The sequence below is a fragment of the Papio anubis genome, chromosome 10 (assembly GCF_008728515.1).
Source record: "Papio anubis isolate 15944 chromosome 10, Panubis1.0, whole genome shotgun sequence".
Taxonomy (NCBI): domain Eukaryota; kingdom Metazoa; phylum Chordata; class Mammalia; order Primates; family Cercopithecidae; genus Papio; species Papio anubis.
In genome coordinates this window covers 16,590,408-16,610,965 of record NC_044985.1, presented here as the reverse complement: position 1 = coordinate 16,610,965, position 20,558 = coordinate 16,590,408, and the positions used below count along the sequence as shown (strand labels likewise).

General features: G+C 42.4%; 1 protein-coding gene and 1 long non-coding RNA gene across 7 annotated transcripts in view; one reads left to right on the top strand and one right to left on the bottom strand.

Annotated features, from left to right (window-relative positions):
- LOC116269143 overlaps nt 1-15,440 on the bottom strand; it is a 35,524-nt gene extending 20,084 nt beyond the window's left edge. For 2 of the 5 annotated variants that reach the window (XR_004176490.1, XR_004176489.1), the window contains exons 1-2: nt 15,104-15,440; nt 13,755-13,905 (exon numbers count right to left, since the gene is read on the bottom strand). This is a non-coding gene — a long non-coding RNA (uncharacterized LOC116269143). Of the gene's footprint in view, nt 1-12,928; nt 14,122-15,103 lie in introns of those variants that run through there. The other 3 variants (XR_004176492.1, XR_004176491.1, XR_004176493.1) reach the window with 2 other exon arrangements.
- Nucleotides 14,149-20,558, top strand: part of ACTR3 (actin related protein 3) — a 74,929-nt gene continuing 68,519 nt past the window's right edge. For both annotated transcript variants that reach the window (XM_017947906.3, XM_021923526.2), the window contains exon 1: nt 14,149-14,534. In XM_017947906.3, the coding sequence (XP_017803395.1) occupies nt 14,491-14,534 (44 nt within the window). In that variant the 5' untranslated portion in view covers nt 14,149-14,490. The remainder of the gene's footprint in view (nt 14,535-20,558) is intronic.

Below are 20,558 nucleotides of genomic sequence, written 5' to 3'. Positions count from 1 at the left end.
AGGCAAAGAAAACGGAAAAGTTAATGAAAAAGGAATCATCCAATCCATGAACAGAACAAAACCATATACACAGTGAAGACACTTACTTGTCTTTTTTTTTTTGAGATGGAGTCTCGCTCTGTCGCCCAGGCTGGAGTGCAGTGGCCAGATCTCAGCTCACTGCAAGCTCCGCCTCCCGGGTTTACGCCATTCTCCTGCCTCAGCCTCCCGAGTAGCTGGGACCACAGGCGCCCGCCACCTTGCCCGGCTAGTTTTTATGTATTTTTTAGTAGAGACGGGGTTTCACCGTGTTCGCCAGGATGGTCTCGATCTCCTGACTTCGTGATCCGCCCGTCTCGGCCTCCCAAAGTGCTGGGATTACAGGCTTGAGCCACCGCGCCCGGCCCTTGACACTTACTTGTCTTACATTTTCTTCCTTGTATGACTTATCATTCATCGTAGTGACTACTTTGGGGCTTGAGTAAAGCTTCTCTAATTTATTCAATGTAATGTCACATGTGAAAAAGACACACAGATACTTTAGACATGATCATAACACTTTATTATTTATTTATTTATTTATTTATTTATTTATTTTGAGACAGAGCTTTGCTCTTGTTGCCCAGGTCGGAGTGCAGTGGTGCCATCTCAGCTCACTGCAACCTCTGCCTCCTGGGTTCAAGCGATTCTCCTGACTCAGCCTCCCAAGTAGCTGGGATTACAGGCATGCATCACCACGCCCAGCTAATTTTTTGTAACTTTAGTAGAGGCGGGGTTTCACCATGTTGGCTGGGCTGGCCTCAAACTCCTGACCTCAGGTGATCCACCCGCCTCGGTCTCCCAAAGTGCTGGGATTATAGGTGTGAGCCACCGTGCCTGGTCCATAACACCTTATTTAAAAATAATCTCTCTGGATCCATACAACTTGTCTGGGTAACTAAATTGAAAATTATTCCTTGTTTTAAATTAATTCAATTGAAACATTTAAAAATTTTTTTTGTTGCTAATCAAGCACTTTTTGGTGGAATCTAAATTAGCACGTGTAGGAGATGCCTGTTTCACTAATTATACAGGCATCTTGCAGTAATTAATGTTTGGGAGAAAGGAATGTCTTTTGCTTATTCTCTTATTCATCACAAAAATGTGAATTTTGGAAAGTAATAATGGAAGCATGTAGAATTACAGAAATACAAATGTATATAATTATCACAAAAAATGAGGCCAAAGGACTATTCGGATATAATGAGGCTGTGGTAGCTGTAATTATCTAGGAAATTAATAAAATTCATTCACCTAGAAATTATTAGTGAGTATCAAATATGTGTCAGCACTAGGCTGGGGTCTGAGAACATACAGATAAACCATAGTTCTGGCTTCAGGGAGTTATATAGACTAGAGATAAAACCTAACTACAGGGGCTGGGCACGGTGGCTCACACCTGTAATCCCACCACTTTGGGAGGCCGAGGTGGGTAGATCACCTGAGGTCAAGGAGTTCGAGACCAGCCTGGCCAACATGGTAAAACCCTGTCTCTACTAAAAATACAAAAATTAGCCAGGTGGTAGTGTGTGCACCTGTAATCCCGGCTACTCAGGAGGCTGAGGCTGAGGCATCTCTTGAGCCTGGGGCGGACGTTGTGGTGAGCTGAGATCACGACACTGCATTCCAGTCTGGGTGAGAGAGTGAGACCCTGTCTCAAAAAACAAAACAAAACAAAGAAAAAAACCAAACCTAACTACAGGGTTATGAGAGATGACTACTGGCATGAAGCCACAGGTACAACAAAGGGGATGTGTCCCCAGGCAAAGGGTAGTCAGCAAGCCTGCAACCTCAGGGTTCCCAGATCTGAGCCTCTGGCTCTTGGCTAGCCAAACCCCAAGCCTTGGCCTTCTGCCATGGCAAGCTCCAGCCTGGTCTCCCACCTTGAGCTAACATTCAGCTGTTGTACACGTAGCCACGCTTCCTGCTTACCTGTCACTTCCAGTTCTCAAGGGCACCCTTTGCAAACTAAAATCCACCCCTTTTCACTTTTTCACATCAAACAGATCATCTGGTCCTGTGGATTACATTTCTCAGAAATACCTCTGAACATTTGCCTCCTCTCCACCCCCACTGCCTCTGCAACAGTGCAGGTGCTCACCATTTCTGACTTGTTCTGTCACACACTCTCTTATCAGGTCTCCCCGTCTCCTGTTTTGACATGCTGTAAAGCAATTCGCCACTGGAAAAAAGGGCTGTCTCTCTCTCTCTCTTTTTGAGACGGAGTCTTGCTCTGTTGCCCAGGCTGGAGTGCAATGGCATGATCTCGGCTCACTGCAACCTCTGTCTCCCATGTTCAAGTGATTCTCCTGCCTCAGCCTCCCTAAAGGCTGGGATTACAGGTGCACACCACCAAGTCCAGCTAATTTTTGTATTTTTAGTAGAGGCGGGGTTTCACCATATTGGCCAAGTTGGTCTCGAACTCCTGATCTCAGGTGATCCACCCGCCTTGGCCTCCCAAAGTGTTGGGATTCTAGGAGTGAGCCATCGTGCCTGGCCTCTCTTTCCAAAGTATGTCATTATTTTTCCCAAGACCCTTTGACAGTTCCTCATTTCCTACATACCGTGGTTCTCAAACTTGGATGTGCTCCAGAATTACATAGGAAATTTTTCATTTTTTTAGACGACGTCTTGCTGTATTTCTCAGGCTGGTTTCAAACTCCTGACCTCGTGTGATCCTCTGGACTCAGTCTCCCAAGTAGCTGAGATTATTGGTGCATGCCACTGAGCCCAGCTGGAATTTTTTTTTTTTTAAACACAGATTCCTGTGAATCAAAATTTCTAGAAGTGAGGTCTGAGCAATCTGTATTTTTAACAAGTTATCCAGATGGTTCTTTACTGTCAGTCTGGTTCTAGCTGAGGGAGTTTTAGAATTACAAGGCAAAGTCCAAACTTAGCACACAAAGTCATTCACATCAACTCTTCCCCTGTACACACCCTATGTCATAGCCAGAGTTGTAACCCATTTCTTAAACACCCAGGGTTCTTTTAAGTCTCTGTGTCATTGCATGTTATTTTCTCTAGAATTGCCTTTAACCTCCTTTCCACCCTGGAGAGCATTCCCTAAGCCATCTTTGAAGCTTTCTCTGATCTCTAAGTTAGAGTCCTCCTCTGCTTCTCAAGCCCTGTGTTAATCACTTGTCATGGTGTACTTGAATTTTTACTTGTCTGTTTCCCTTTACTGTACTTTGACTTCAAAGGGTGGGGCTGCAAATTAGTCATCTCCTTAGAGTCTAGCCTTGTTCCTAGTTCCTAACTGGCACATAATATAAACGAATGAATGAAAGGACAAATGAATGAAGAGAATGCTAGTTATGATAAGGAACTGGCTGTGTATGAGACGACTTCTCTTTATGAACTAAATATATGCCTTTTAATAAAATACTATCCACGTGTAGCTAGCACAAGCTCATCAGCATTTGAGATGATATGGAAACCAAAATAAACAAATGCTACCACAAAAACATAATGACTGCTTTCCCCAGTGCAGGATTGATGGAATCATCAAACATTGAGATTAATGTAATGTTTGGCAGATGTCCAGTGTTTTTAATTTTCATTTGCCTTTGCGTTCATTTATGGGCTAACAATATAATAAACACACACTCACAGTACATCTTTTTTTTTTTTTTCAAAGCCCACAGTTTTTTTCATTGCATATTATTTGTTGTCGTCTTTTACAGTATCCCCTTACTTAGTGTTGGTAGTATTTTTTTAAAGAAATATAAATCCCTAACCACTAAGCAAGAAATGAGACTCTTAATTGCATTAGTTTACAGTTCAATGTGAGTGTAAATAGGAATTTTTTAATGGACTTTTTTTCCTTGTTTTTGCTTGCCTTACATTCATTATCCCTCTCTGGGTAATAAACATTTATTTTTCCTTTTGTAATCACTCCTCCCCTTCTGTCCATGTGGTTCTTTAGTGGCGCTGGTGGTAGGCATGCGGTATGAGATTCAAGTTTGGCCACCTGGAGTTACAGTGTTGTGCTCCGGCAGGACACCTGATCCAAGTAAGCCAGTGAGAGTCAGTCCCAGGAGTTTTGCTTGGACCACTGAGGAAAAGTGTACTCTGCCCTGTGGTTGATGAACCATTAGGACATAAGCCATTGTTGCCACTGTGTGAGTAAAGCTACCTGAGAATGAAGACAACACAGTGGCAAGCAACACCAAGAGAGAAAGAGAGGCAGATTCTGATGCCATTTTTGAGTCTTTGCATCCAGCTATGCCTGAATCCAATTTATCCCCTGGAATTTACACTTACTTGAGCTCCAACCACTTGAAAGAAAAAAATTTCTTTTTATTCTTAGCCTGATTTGAATTTGGCTTCTCTCATTTACTACCCAAAGTGTCTTGACCACTAGAATATTATGCCAGACTTCATAGCATCATTGAATTTGCTATTTTCCAGAAGAGTTGTGTGAATTTTCAATGTAGCTTTTACCTTCTATGAGTATCTAGAGATATATTTATGTAGAAGTACTTCACTAGTTTGTTGTGAGATCTTAAGTCACTTAATTTCTCTGTATCCTAGTTCCCTCATTTGCTAGACTACGGAGCTATAATGTTCCATCTGCAAAATTATTATTTTGTGAAATATTCTGGAATATCTAACTGATACACTGCTAGAACAACTGACTGCTATTTAAGAACAATTGGCTGCTATTTAAGGATCATAATTCTCTAGGCATAACTGCTGTGAGGGCACAGCGTGTGCATCAGGGGCTGGGGGGGTGGGGTGGAGCAGAAAGTATGAGGAGAAAGTTTGATAAACTTCCTTTGGATAAACTGAAAACAGTCAAATAATTTATAATTTATTATATTATCATCATTAGCTTCTTCTATAATTACGAGACTTGTTCCAGAAAGTGAGAATTGTCACAAGTTGTCAATTTCATCGAAGGATGAAAATGGATGCCTCATTAAAAAAAAAGGATTCTCAGTCCAATTTCTTCTCATCACACTGGAATAAACTGCAGTTTTAGATTGAGATGAGGAAGAAAAAAATCAAGGTACCGTTTGTACCATTTCCTGGATTTTCTCCTAACTGGCAAGGTCACATGTTTATATATTAGACTCCCAGTTTAACATACAGCAGACAATAACTTTTTTTTTTTTTTTTTTTTGAGATGAGTCTCGCTCTGTCACCCAGGCTGGAGTGCAATGGCACCATCTTGGCTGACGGCAACCTCCGCTTCCCAAGTTCAAGCGATTCTCCTGCCTCAACCTCTCGAGTAGCTGAGATTACAGGCATAGGCCACCACGCCCAGCTGATTTTTGTATTTTTAGTAGAGATGGGGTTTCACCACGTTGTCCAGGCTGCTCTCGAACTCCTGACCTCGTAATCCACCCACCTCGGCCTCCCAAAGTGCTGGTCCACCCCTCCTTCTTTTCTCCCTTCTATCCTTCTCCCTTTTATTTCATTTTCTAAATATTAGACCATACTACAAATCAAAAGTCACAAACTGATAGGCTGCAGTGTAGATACAGCTGGGAAAATGTTTTGCTTGCAGAACATCGGGGAAATTTAACATGAAAAACTGGAAGATCTCAATCCACATGGCCACATGGTAATAATATTATTAATGTTGCAGGGGCTTTCCAATTCAATATGTCCTCTGTATCCCTACTATTTATACTGTCACTCATCCACCTTTCTGTATTACTGGCCTATTACCTATACACATTTATTTGAGTTTATATTCTTCTGGCATTACTTAGCAACTTAGTTTTTATATTTAACATTATAACATGGTATTATCAATTAGTATTTGATTCAGTTGCATATAACCAAAAATGACAAATTATAATGGCTTAAACACTAAGGGTTTATTTTTCTGTCATACAAAATAAGTCTGGAGGTGGGTAGTCCAGGGCTAATATGACACTCCAGTGTCACAAGGTACCTGGGCTCCTTCTCGTTATCTTTCACAGGACATGGCTTCCAATCTCAAGGTCAGCTTGTCATCCATAATGGCCAAAGAGCTGTAGTTACCTTACCTGTTTCAGGCAGGAAGAAGGGTGGAGGGCAAGAAACAAAATGGTGCCCCTCCTAATTGAGTCAGCCTTCTTTAAAGATGTTTGCCAGATGTTCCACCCAGCTTTTTTTTTTTTTTTTTTTTTTGAGAGACAGGGTTTTGCTCTTGTCACCCAGCCTGGAGTACAGTGGCATGATCATGGCTCGCTGAGGCCTCAATCTCCTGGGCTAAAGTGATCCTTCCATCTCTGCCTCCCAAGTAGCTGGAACCACAGGCACACGCCACCATACCCAGCTAATCTTTTCATTTTGTGTAGAGACAAGGTCTCACTATGTTCTCCAGGCTAGTCTGCAGTTTCCAACTCCTGAGTGCAAGTGATCCTCCTGCCTTGGCCTCCCAAAGTGCTGGGATTACAGGTGTGAGCCACTGTGCCTGGCCCAGCTACTTCTACTTATATCTCATTGGTCATAACTTGATCACACAGCCACATCCAGCTACAATGGAGATTGAGAAATGTAGTCTTTTGGCTGGGTACACTGCATCTGAATAAAATCCAGGTGGTGTTACTAAGGAAGAAGGAGTAAGTGTCCATCTCTGCTTCATATCTCTCTAGGTTAATACAGACAGATGGAAGAGATTGCTAGTTGCCCCTCAAGATCCAGCCTTGCCTTCTGGGATAAGAAAGCCCCTGCGATTTACCTGGCCATAGTGGCACTGGGAACAAACAATATATTTCTAAATACTCTGATTTTAAAATCTTTCATAATCACGATCTCTCCAACATCCGTATTTGTATATCTTTAGAATTCAACAAAATGAAATTTCTAAGTCTAATATATGTGAATGTTAAGTTTTAGTGGACACTGCTAGATAACTTTCCAGAAGGGTGTGGCAATTCACATCTCCACCAGTGATCAGCATGTTCATTTTCCATACAGCTCTGGATAGTTTTTCTATTTTAAAATATTCTCTTCTAATCTGTAATTTAAAAATGTATCTTAGTTAGTGGGAATTTAATTGCTCACGTAACCAAATCTTCCCACTAATGGCTATGGGTTTCTTCTTTTACTTAAGAAAGTCCTCCCCACCTTGAGATTATATAAACTTTTTTTTCTAAATTCCCTTCTAATTTCTTATAATTTACAGTTTTATTTTTGTTATTTGATTCATTTATTCTCTCAACAGATATTTATTGAGCACTTATTACATGCCAGACTCTCTTCAAAGTTCAGTGGGAGTATTTTCTAACTGGGAGAGACAACCCTAGTTGATAAGAAACAAACAAACCAATAAGTAAATGAGACATTTCCCCCAGAGAATTAACACTTGGTGACGGGGGAGACAGTGAGACAGGCTACTATACATTGGGTGGTCAGGAAAGGCTTCTCTGAGGAGGCAAGTGATTCTGGATTAATTGATGACTGGTGGAGAAGTGCGGGGAGTGGACGCAGGTGGGAACAGCCTGGTGGGTGTGCACAGCAACAAGAAGGTTAATGCAGCTTAATGGAACGGGGGTGAAGATGAGACAAGCTGAACACTGAGGTGGGCACCAGATCATGGGGGACTTTGTAGGTCCCAAAAAAGGGGTATGGATTTTATTGGATACTAGAGATTTGTCATCCATTTTTATATATAACAGGAAGTGTATATGTTTGCGCAAGTGTGTGTGTGTGTGTGTGTGAGAGACAAGGGAGATAGGGCATAACTTCTCTTTCAAACTGAGAGTCAAAATTGAAACTATTCATACTTTACAGGCAGTGAGGGGATTAGGATTCTATCCCACAGAATCTCACCTCATTTCAAATGTTGTACAGACATTATCGCTCTGTGAAATATATTTTCAGGCTGGGTGCGGAGGCTCACATCTGTAATCTCAGCACTTTGGGAAGACGAGGCGGGTGGATCATTTGAGGTCAGGAGTTCGGGATCAGCCCGGCCAACATGGTGAAACCCCGTCTCCACTAAAAATACAAAAATTAGCCAGGCGTGGTGGTACATGTCTGTAATCCCAGCTACTTGGGAGGCTGAGACAGGAGAACTGCTTGAACCCGGGAGGCGGAGGTTGCAATGAGTCTAGATCACGCCACTGCACTCCAGCCTGAGCGACAGAGCAAGACTCCGTCTCAAAATATATATATATATGTATACATACATATACATATATATATTTTTTCAATGAAATCAAGCATATAATGACTATTTTTATCCCAGCGTCTTGGCTTGTTCAGACTGCTATAACAAAGTATCCCTAGTGGAGCATCACCAATCTGAAAATCCAAAATCCAAACTGTTTCAAAATCTAAAATCTTCTGAGCACCGACATGACACCACAAATGGAAAATGCTACACGTAAACACTTATATACAAATTTTGTTTCATACACAAATTAAAAATACTGTATAAAATTACCTTTAGGCTATGTGTATAAGGCATATATGAACTATAGATGATTTTGTGTTTATGCTTGGGTCTCACCCCCAAGATGTTTCATTTTGTATATGTGCATATTCCCAAATCTGAAAAAATCCAAAATCTTAAATATTTGTAGTCCTAAGCATTTTGGATAAGGGATATTCAATCCCTTATACAAAAACAATTTATTTATACATAATAAAAATTTAGGCTTTGTAAAAAATAGAAATTTGGCCGGGTGTGGTGGTTCACACTTGTAATCCCAGCACTTTGGGAGGCCAATGCAGGTGGATCACTTGAGCTCAGGAGTTTGAGACCAGCCTAGTCAACATGGTGAAACCCCATCTATACCAAAATTACAAAAATTAGCAGGCCTTCGTAGCGTGCATCTGTTGTCCTAGCTACTCGGGAGGCTGAGGCAGGAGAATTGCTTGAACTCAGGAGGCAGAGGTTGTAGTGAGCCAAGATTGAGCCATTGACTCCAGCCTGGGCGACAGAGTGAGACTCCAGTTCAAACAAACACACACTGTAGAAATTTATTTCTCATAGCTCTGCAAGCTGAGATGTCTAAGATCAAGATGTGAGCAGATGCACCTTTGGTGAAGGGCTGCTTTCCAGTTCATAGATGGCTGTCTTCTTGTGTCCTCACACAGTGGAAGGGGTAAGGCAGTTCTTTGGGGTCTCTTTTAAAAGGGAACTAATCCTATTCATGAGGGGTCAGCCCTCATGACCTAATCACTTCTCAAAGGCCCCACTTCCTAATACCATCACCCTGGGGGTTAGAATTTCAACATATGAATTGGTGGGGGGATGAGAGAACACAGACATTCAGTCTATAGTACCCAGGGATGTGGCCACTGAATAAAATATTCTAGAACTGCATTTTAAAACCAGGGTAGAGGCAGTTTATAAGTCAAATAAGAAAACCAGTTTTACTTATAGTCACATAAAACTTCTGATAAAACACAACCCTAGTTGATAAGCCATTTACTTACTGGACTTGGCTCTGAACAAATGACTTTTGGCCAATCCTGAAAATGAAATCTACTCACAAAGGGCAAGATCTGCCACCAGTGAAGACATTTAAAACAATGTGCTGTAGGCTTTGAAGGCAAGTCTAGAGAAGAGCTTCTAAAAATATTTTGCACAATGGTAGCATCAAAAGTGTAGGCACACGGGCCCCAAGATAACACCTGGGAAGAGGACAAGCTTTTGTGTTTCATTTTGTATGTTTAAGTAATAAGTCAGTCATGACTTTATAACTAAACCATTTTCCTCTTGATCTGTCCATAATAAAATCACTCTGTAATTTACAATAGGTTTCTTACAAAATTCAAGCTTTATGACAACCCTATAGGTTAAATATTCCTGTCAATTTTATAGATGAAGAAACAGAGTAAGTCAAAGAGTTCATACTCAAGTCTTTTGATTATAAAATCGGTGCTCTCCCTACACAGTAAGTTAGTTGCTAAGATCAGTCCCTCCCCTCTGACCACTAGGCTGCATGGGGTACCTCGACCACTTATCTGCTCTGAATTGATGCTCTCTGTGAATCTGGTTCATCTGCCAATTTGCAAAGTCATCCCTGTAGTACACACCTAAGTTGATTTTTAAAATACTATTCTTCATCTTAAAATAATGGAAATTGAGTGGTATGAATTTCCTGGACACTTTTTAAGATCCAAAGACAATTTGCTAATTTGTCGTTACAATTAAAGAGCCCCTAAAAGGCGTAAGAACTAGATTTTGGTTTAGACTCTGTTCCTTAGTTTCTTTAAGATTTTGGAGTCCGGAAGTGGTGGCTCACACCTGTAATCCCAGCACTTTGGGAGGCCGAGACGGGCAGATCATAGGGTCAGGAAATCAAGACCATCCTGGCTAACAAGGTGAAACCCCGTCTCTACTAAAAATATACAGACACACACACACACACACACACACAAAAGCCGGGCGTGGTGGCAGGCGCCTGTAGTCCCAGCTACTCAGGAGGCTGAGGCAGGAGAATCGCATGAACCCAGGAGGTGGAGCTTGCAGTGAGCCGAGATCGCACCACTGCACTCTAGCCCGGGCAACAGAGCAAGACTCCATCTCAAGAAAAAAAAAAAGAAAGATATTGGGAAAAATCACTTAAACTCTACGGGCTTCTGTACCACTTAGGCTTCTCAAATTTGATGCAAGTAACGGGAACTTGCTATGGCTTACTTGAGCCACAGGAGAAAGGTACTGCAAGACTCACAAATGATTGAAAGGTTGGGAACAGGTTTGGAAATGGGTAAGAACCAAGCACCAGGTTGACCTGAACTGAAAGGAAACTGAGGTGCTATCAGGGAGAAATATGAAATGAAGGATGAAATGTGTCTGACATCCTTTGCTTCTGTGTTTGGAGATGAGTAAGCAGGGAGGGGGTGCATATGCAAACAGGGTGGTCAGAAATGCTTTGGCCGGATGTGTATCTGAAGGCTATGTGCAGCTGAGGAAGGCTGGGCCACCACAGGAGCAGAGTGGCTGGCCAAGTTGGCATGCAGCAAACAGGAAGTAGAAGGGATCTTAAGCAAGCAAAGTGGGTAGACAAGATTATGAGGAATAAGCACCAATGACGTTTTCAACAAGCATTGAAAGCTTCCAAATGCTTCTAACAGTTACTGCCTTTACAAACACAGGACAGTCTTGACTATGTGAGACTGTGACAGTCTCCTCATGCCTAGGAAATGACAGATAGTACTTAGCACTGACATGAACTTCATATTTGAAGGCAACAAACTTCTGAACCACATGTAGCTTCTGAAATCAAAAGATGCAAACTGGCAGGCCACAGGTCAGATATGACATGCAGAAAAAAACTAGTTACTGTCTTAGTCTAGTTTGTGCTGCTTACAGAATATCAGAGACTGGGTAATTTATAAAGAACAGAAATTATTTTTCATAGTTGTAGAGGCTGGGAAGTCCAAGATCAAAGGGCCATCATCTGGTGAAGGCATCCCTGCTGTGTCAAAACACCATGGAAGGCATCACATGGGCAAGAGAGAGGGAAGGGGGGCAAACTCCTTTTTATCAGGCACCCAGTCCTGTGATCCATTTATGAAGACAGTGTCCTCCTGGCCTAATCACTTCTTAAAGCTCCCACCTGTCAGCACTGTTGCATTGGAAATTGTATCTCTTACACATGAACTTTGGGGGAACACATTCAAACCGTTACAGTAACCAAAGATAAAAATGCAGATTTCAGACTTCTCTTGGGAAAAAAAAAAAGGCTCTGGCAATACCAGGGCTGTATTTCCACATGGCAACAGTTGTCTGCTGCCTTCTGTTGGGTTGTGGGCTCTTCACATTGCCATCCCTCCTTATGGCCCCCTTCACTCATAACAGTACCTGCCTAGACCTCGAAGCACTAGTTTCCAACCCTGCTTGAGTTAACGACTTCCATGACAACGGTGCAAGGCCAGAGTGTGGGCAGCCATCTTGAGGGTTACTGGCATGGGCTGCCCAAGTGACCGAGGGTATTAACCTCTGCTCTTGGAACTTCTTTAGTAGGATCTCTTCACTCCTGACTTACTACTTGTAACTGCTGGAAACAATCATTTATTCTACCCTTACTAAGCCACATCTGTCTTTTCTGTCAGAGCCAATCTTCAAGCATATGCTTCCTCAAAGGACTTTAATTACCAGATAGTAGAAGTGGGAGCAAAGAATCCCCATCTAGCACCTTCTAAAAGGTAGTGGAGAAACCAACGACAACAAATCTGAGAAAACCAGTTGTTTGACTTCTTTGAAAACAACCTCTAAGAAAAGCCTTCTCTTGTGAATAGCTGTAGACATGCTGGACACTAATTAATGATGATGCCCTTTAGTGAGTCTCCTCTGCACATACCTGATTCCATCTGGATGCTGACCCTCACATACTTCTATCCCTGAACTCTGGAACACAGCGTATCATACAATGTATGATTTAATCTGGACTCTGCTGGAGCCATTCTCTACAAAGCAGCCACAACTTTTTCTTGCCTAAATCCTGTCAAGTTGCTTAATTTTTATTTTTAAACAATTACCATAAATCTACTTTATCAAGCTGCTTTTAAGATAAACTTTAAAATGCTTAGAGCAGTCTACAAATTCTTGCACTGTTTGACTCTTCCTTATCTCTCAGGCTTCATCTCCCATTGCATCTTCTCTGACTCTTTCGTTTTGACCATATGGATCTTCTTTCAACTTGTGGAAGATGCCAAGCTTGTTCCTGCCTCAGGTCCTTGATACTTGCTGTTCACTCTCCTGGGAGACTCTTCCTCCCATCTCAGCTTTTAAATACCAGCTGGTCAGACTCCTTCCCTGCCTTCCACCTTCCTCCCATTCTCCCACTCCTTGCCCTCATTTCTCAGAGTCCTCAGCTCTCCTTTCTACTGCTCTTAACACAATTTGTCTGTTTTCCGCTAATCTGCAAACTCTACGAGACCTTAACTATTTTGTCCCACCGAATACTGAGTCAGCACAGTCCCTGCCATAATAGAGTAGGTAAGCAATACTTACCTGTCAAGTGAATAAATGAAACACCCGATTCCATCCCCCAGGCCAGCTTAATACCACGTTAGATGATCTCACGGACTGAATAAGACATCCTTCCTTTTACAGAATATTTTTATTTTAGCTTCACATTAGCAAACTCAGAATGGCTTATTGTAAGATGAGCCTGGTAGAGAGGAAAGCTATTAACCTTCTAGGGTCCTAAAGTGGAAGTAGGAACTGATTAGATACGCAGATTTTCAGGCATTATTTCAGACAGCCCAGTCAGAGAATTCTGGGGGTGTGGCCCAGTAATCTGTTTTAACAAACCTTTCGGGTGATTCTGACACACACTAAAGTTTGAAAGGTTTCTTTAAGGCTTTCCAGTTTTCTTTTCTTTTTGGGGGGGGATGGTGGTGGGGGGGGTCTCCCTATGTGCCCAGACTGATCTCGAACTCCTAGCCTCAAGCTATCCTCTCCTCCCACCTCGGCCTTCCAAAGCATTGAAATTACAGGCCTGACCCACTGCGGCCCGCCTCCGTCTTTAACTTAAAAAAAATTTTTTTGGGGGGCTTAATCCTTTCTATTATCCTGCTAGTAGAATCTTACTACTCCTGAGGGTAAGCTTTGTCATAGTCCAAAAGCCTTGAATAAAGGCTGTTTGTAGTTTTGCAGAATATATTCCTGGGCGGTTTGCCTTCCTCAGGACTCAGGCCTTGGGAGGTGGGGGTTGGGGGGCAGGGCTACATTCTGAAGTCCTGTAACAACGCACAAGTACAACTGAATAAAACTCGGAACAAAGGCATCAGGGCCACGGTGCAAGCCTTTGTTCATCCGTTCCCCGACTGCTCACCCTGTGTGATATCGCTCTTTTCCACCCAGAAAAGCAGCCACTCAAGTTTTAAGAATGGATGCATGCCGCGGACGTTTTCGATTAGGCCGTTTTCTCCCAGGCACTGGAGGATAGTCGTGGCTGCAGGAGGCGCTTCCACTCTTTCCTCAACCTAGCAGAGAAGTAACTGAAACTAACCCAAGGGCTACCACCGAAAAGCCCCTTCCAGCTTCAGAAGCAGAACTAGAAGCTCGGCTAGACTTCTCCGTCTCTACCCTCCTGGAAAACCCGCAGTGGATTTCACTAACTTCAGGATCGGAGCCCCCGCAGGCGAACGCACCTTATTGCGCATGCTCGCTAGCCCCTCCCGCTCGGAGCGGAAGGGGGAGTGCTCGGGGCCTGGGCCTGGCCTGGCCGGGGCGTCGGCACCGGCGGCCATCTTGGCTTCCCGGGGAAAGGCGGCGTGAGGGGAAGAAGTTGTAGGGTGGGGGCAGGAGTGGGGAGGAGGGAAGAGAGAGGGGGAGGAGGCCGCGGCGGGGCAGGGCGGGGACTGCCTGCCTGCTTGGGTTGCGGAAGTGATAGCCGCTGATCGAGCCTGCTGCTTTCTTGCTACTGCTTCGGCTTCCCGGCTACCCCCCGGACGGTGAAGGCGGCCCGGCTGTGGATGGTCAGATAGCGCCTGTCTCCCGCCGCCAATCTCTGGCCCCTAGCAGCACGGAGCAGACGGCGGCAGCAGCAGCAGCAGGCGAGGAGGAAGATGGCGGGACGGCTGCCGGCCTGTGTGGTGGACTGTGGCACGGGGTAAGGGGGCTTACGGGCGGGGGTGGGGAAACTGAGGCGGAGGAAGGAAAATGGCGGGGGAGGGAGGAGGCCGGGAAATGAATGGTGCGGCGGGGTGCTGCCGCCGGCTGTCAGTCCTAGACTCGCCGGCCAGCGAGGGGTGGGGCCCGGAGCCGGGGCCTCGCCGGTCCCCTGGTTTCTCCCTCCTAGGACTGGGGCGGGGGCGCGGGCCCCAGTTTCAACCCGCAACCCTCCCAGCAGCTTCCTCCGCGCGACCCCTCCCGGCCCTTCCCCCACTGCGGTGGGCAGTGCCGCCCAGAGAGTGCTAGGGACGGTCGTCTTAGGGGTGGTCCCCGGGCCCGACCCATCCGGCTTTGCTTTCCCTCCGTGTGCCTTTTTGCCAGTCGGTTTGGGGACCCAGGGGCCGAGCTCGGGGACTGGCCTGGTAGAGGAGCTAGAAAAGAGAAGCGCTCCTGGTAGGTTTTGCAAGATCGCTGTGACAACATTCTGCCCAGGGTGTGGGTGGGGAAAGGGAAGAATCGGACTCTGAAAATGGGAACCTACAGTGGGGTTTTCATTTGACCACCCACCTTCTCCTTTCGACTCCCGGTCATTGCCATCTCCCTCTGCGTTTCAACCGGTGAACCGAGTCACATTTTAATTCGAGGGAGAAAGATGTCATGTGTTACTTCTGTAGCCTCAAAAAAGTCCCCCAGTGAGCAAGCGCGCTGTAACTTCCTTAGTTTTGTCAAAGCCGCTTCCTGCTTTCAGTCTTTTATACCCTTATAAGGTAGTTTTTAGTTTCCAACCTGAACACATCTTATTAGAACTTTTAAAATTAAGCAGATTTTAAAGAGACTGAATTACAGGTGCTTGGTATCCATTTATATGACTTAAAAAATGTGCTTATGTTTCATGGAGAGGGGTGAAAGGAAGCACCCTGGGAAATAAACTAATTTAAGTTGTATTCGTTCATTCTGTAAAGGTATCTTGAAGGAAGCAGAAAGGTGTAGAGGTATATAGGAATGTGTTTAAGTTGCAAGTAGTTACTCCTAGATCTGTAGGGTAGTTTGCTAAAATGTAGAATGGCTTAAAAGTGATCTTTCATTTTGTATTAATAGACATTTTAGAGAGTTGTACCACACTCATAACTACATAGAGAATAGACTACTCTTATTTTAATGTAGAATCACTGCTTCACGATGACTTATAGGAAAGGGTTTTTTTTTTTCTGTTCTGATTACATCTCTCCAATTCCCAAAACACTCCCAATTTTTTTTTTTTTTTTTTTTTGAAGGGGAAGGCAGTGAGAGGCTTGTTTTTTTATTATTAATTATAATTATTAATTTCATTATTGTTACTTAAAAGATTGTGTGTCCTTCACTCTTTATGTGAAATTTCTTTAATCTTCATTCTCATAACTAGCTAGTGTGGCAGTTTCTAAAATCCCAGTTAGGTAGAGAGAAACAACCAACTTCTTAATATTCTCCCTAGGAAAGCACTAGCCTAGATTAGCCTTGGAACTTCCATGTATTTTATTGATGAACACTTTATTATAAAGTTTTTGATGAACACTTTATTATAAAGTTTTTTCTTAATTGGTTCTCATTTCTCGGAACCAATAGTTTTTTTTATTTCCCCCTTCTTAGTCTAATTGGTGAGTAGTTTTATGTCTAAGTTCAGTTTTAAAATTAGATTTGGCCTGAGTCAGTAGGATAGAACTTTTTAAATGTGTTTTGTTAAAGTGACAAATATTGCTACATAATTAATGCTTTAGAAATTACTGAGTTGTCAAAAAAATAGTGTAAATAACTGTGGCCCTAAGAAATAATATGGTAACATCTCAAGTAGTATGTTACTTTTCTAATCTCCATTTTTCCCTCTTTGAAATAGTTTCGAATTAGTATACAAGATGTCTCATTGAGGTCAACTGTCCTTAAGTGACCTCCTTTCCTAAAGGGCAACCTTGAATTTAAAACATGCTGAATGACCAGTAGGATCGGGGAGAGGGGTTCAATTTAACCTAGAGTATTTCTGTTTTAAAATTACAATTATTACAATAGTATATTTTTAAGTTATTACACTGGTTTCTCTGATAAGGAGAGGTTGTTACTGCACATTGATGATTTGAATGGAACTGATTCGGAGTCCCCTTGCCACCTCCCTCCCTTTACCATTTGTCACAATCTGAAATTCCCCCTTTAGAGTTTCAGTTATTTTGGTCCTCAAAAGGCTTTTTGGTCTTGCAGGTTGCCAGTGGTGCCTCCTGGGAAGTTACACCTTCAGCTTTATTAGCACATGGAGGATAAGTCCTTGAGGTCGAGGACCCTGAGATAAACATCTCTAAGTATGGCCTTAACAGGGAGCTTTTACATTTCAAAATTCTGTGGGCCCCGAATGCAAATTGTGCACCTATAATTTGTCTATTTCTTTATGCTTTAGAGAATGCATTCAGTTCTTAGGTCTCTAAATTACAATTACCCACTTAGTTTAAGTAAAAAGTTGTAACCTGAATCAGGTTGCTCATTTCATTCGTTATATAAATTAGGGAAAAGGTGGCTGGAAAAAAGTGGCCGTCTGTAAAACTTGATCGTCTTAGATAAGAAAGCTTTTAAGAGTTAGGAAACTTGAAACTTAATCCCAAAACTTGTCGGGATCGTCCAGCAGAACTCAACATATGAATCACCTAGATTCAGGTCATAAAAGAGAATGCTTATTTTGAAAAGAATTTGAAAAGAAATGCTTCATTCACATTGATACCCTTATCTACACACTTTTTTGGTTTGTATTGGAAAGTATTGTAAAATACAATTTGGGCACATAGATTCCCATTGATGGCTTAAAAACTAAACAACAGAACTCAAACTTGCTATTAGTGGTGAAGAAAGCATTTTTTTAAAAAGGCATTCACAAACATTTAAAAAAAAAAACCATTGTAACACTTGTACGATCATCCTAAGGCTTTTTTTTTTTTTTCTGGGCAGTGGAGGGGATCATTTTTTAAAATGTGTTTTTTTTTTTTCTGAGATGGAGTCTCGCTCTGTCGCCAGGCTGGAGTGCAGTGGGACGATCTTGGCTCACTGCAACCTCCACCTCCCAGGTTAGAGCAATTCTCCTGCCTCAGCCTCCTCAGCCTCCTGAGCAGCTGGGACTACAGACGCGTGCCGCCATGCCCAGTTATTTTTTGTGTTTTTAGTAGAGATGGGGTTTCACCATGTTGACCGGGATGGTCTCGATTTCCTGACCTTGTGATCCGCCCGCCTCGGCCTCCCAAAGTGTTGGGATTACGGAACTGAGCCACCATGCCCGACCTTAAATGATTTTTTAAAATGCATGTTTTTACTCAAGTTTCTCCATCGTTCAAGCCAAATGAGGGGACTCCTTATATACTTTTGTTAAATTGTAGCTTGGTTACAGAACTGCATTGTGAATTTCCTTTTCCCTTTTATGTCTTTTTTTTTTCCCTGTGGTAAATACAATATTGGTAAATTAGTTTCATTGATTATGATAGCAGAGGTTAATATAGCCTTATGGTCAAAGTCTTGGATATATTCATATCTGGAGTGGATTAAGGAATTTTGCTAATTGACTTCAACTTCTTAGCAATCTTATAATGTAAGCATAAATATTTTGTAGGAGTCAGTGAAAGAGGAGCTGTTCATCTTGTGGCCACATTCTAGCAATTAGTGCAGATAAGAATGATCTTGTTTGAAGAGCAGTAGGGAAAAGCTGGGTAAATGAGGGAAATGTATGTGGGAAGTTCATGTTTCTTCCATAAATTCTGTGCATGTTGTTTAATAATAATGCTGTTTCTTTTTTTTTTTTTTTTTTTTTGAGATGGAGTTTTGCTCTCGTCTCCCAGGCTGGAGTGCAATGGCATGATCTCGGCTCACTGCAACCTCCCTCTGCCTCCTGGGTTCAAGTGATTTTCCTGCCTCAGCCTCTGAAGTAGCTGGGATTACAGGCGCCTGCCACCATGCCCGGCTAAATTTTGTATTGTTAGTAGAGACGGAGTTTCACCATGTTGGCCAGGCTGGTGTTGAACTCCTAACCTCAAGTGATCCACCCACCTCATCCTCTCAGAGTGCGGGGATTACAGGCATGAGCCACTGCACCTGGCCGAATAATGCTATTTCTTTAGCCATCTCCAAAGGCAGAAATACTCACAATATCTTAACCAAAAAGCACTCATTGAAATTCTTATTCCTTGATGAGTCATGTTTTGCATGCTGTTTGAAGTAAGTACAACAGACATGCTCCTGGTGAGAAGTCAGATTCTTACTTAGACTTAGCGAAAAACTCACCCTCCTTTCCTGCCTACCAGTTTCATGTTGAGATATTGACTTTGGATTGCAAATACTATATGGCGGTGAATGAACTTTCAGGCTCATTGTAAAACACAGTTCAGAATTTTAGGCACAGAAGGGAAAGGTCTGATAGAGGACCTGCTGGCCATGCTTTCTGTGACACCTATTTTTTAACCTAATTTTATAAGTGAGAAAACAGAATTAGAGAATTTAAATTACTTTTTTGATGCTGTCTAGCTGGCAGGTGGTTCAATCTGCTATTTGGACCTGAGTTCTTCTGTATTTAAGTCCTGTGTTCTCTCTGTTAACACTTTGGGGACTCCTGACTGCCTTTTCAGAACTTTATGTGTTGCTTCATTTTTGTTAGTAAAGTTAACTCTATTTCTGTTTAAAGAAATCTTACAAAAAAAAAAAAATCTCAGCCTTATGAATTTGATTCACCTAATTAGAGAAACCCCTCTGTGTAATCATTCTTACCTGGTTTAGATTCCCCCCCGCCCCCCCCTCCGCCCCACCTGGATGTGTGAATGCCTAGACTATTTCCTTGTTACTTTGCTTAAATTTAATCTCTAGAAAAAAATTACTCTCTAGGTTGTGTTTCTCAGGAAATAATAATAGCTAGCATTTATCAATAATTGTATGTCAGGCCCTGTGCTAAATGCTTTATATTATCTCAACTTTATATTATCTTAACTTTCACAAAAGATAACCTGGAAAGTATTGTCTTTGTTTTATAGGCTAGAAAATTTAGACTTAAGAGAGGTTAAGCTACTTACCCAAGATACTGTAGCAAGTAAGTGTGTCTGAGCCTCTACACTAGATCTTCCTTCTGTAGAAGATAAACCTTTGACATGGCTTGGTGGATAGTAGGAATTCAAATCTTTGTTGTGTGGATGAATGAAGAATTAGGAGTATGGTTTTTAAAAAAAACTACACATCAGAAACACTCCATACCCAGTGACTCAGAATCTCAAGGGTTGGGCTGTGAATATTCATTTACATAGGCTTCCTAGATGATTCTTCAGCAGCCCATTCAAGGGCCAACTTTGCAGAAATTCTGAAACCTAGTATTGGCAGTGGAGATGGAGCAGAAGAGATAAGTTAGAAAAAGATTGTTTTTTTCTTTTCTTTTTACGTTTCTTCTGGCAGTTATATTTTGGGTTATTTTATTTATGGATAGCAAAGGCTTTGTAGTCGTCTGTTTTTGAGTTCAAGCTCTATCACTTAATAGCTATATGACTTTATACACTTCAACCTCTGCAGGTCATATTTCTTCCCATCCGTAATTTGGAGATGATAGTGTATACCATATAGGGTTTTTTTGTTTGATTTTGAGACGGGGTCTCTTGCCCAAACTGGAGTTCAGTGGCAAGATCATGGCTCACTGCATCCTTAAACTGCTACGTTCAAGCTGTCTTCCTACCTCAGTACCCCGAGTAGCTGGGACTACGGGCACGTGCCACCGTGTGCGGCTACTTTTAAAAATTTTTTGTTGAGATGGGGTCTGACTGTGTTGCCTCAGGCTGGTCTCAAACTTCTAGGCACAAGTAATCCTCTTGCCTTGGCTTCTCAAAGTGTTGAGATTATAGAAGGGAGCCACCACGCCCAGTGGTTTTTTTTTTTTTTTTTTTGATAATGCATGAAAATGGTTCGGTACAGTGCCTGGCACACAGTAAGAGCACAGTATATTATACTAATCAGTTGGGTTTTTTTTTTTTTTTTTGAGTTTAAGTTCTTA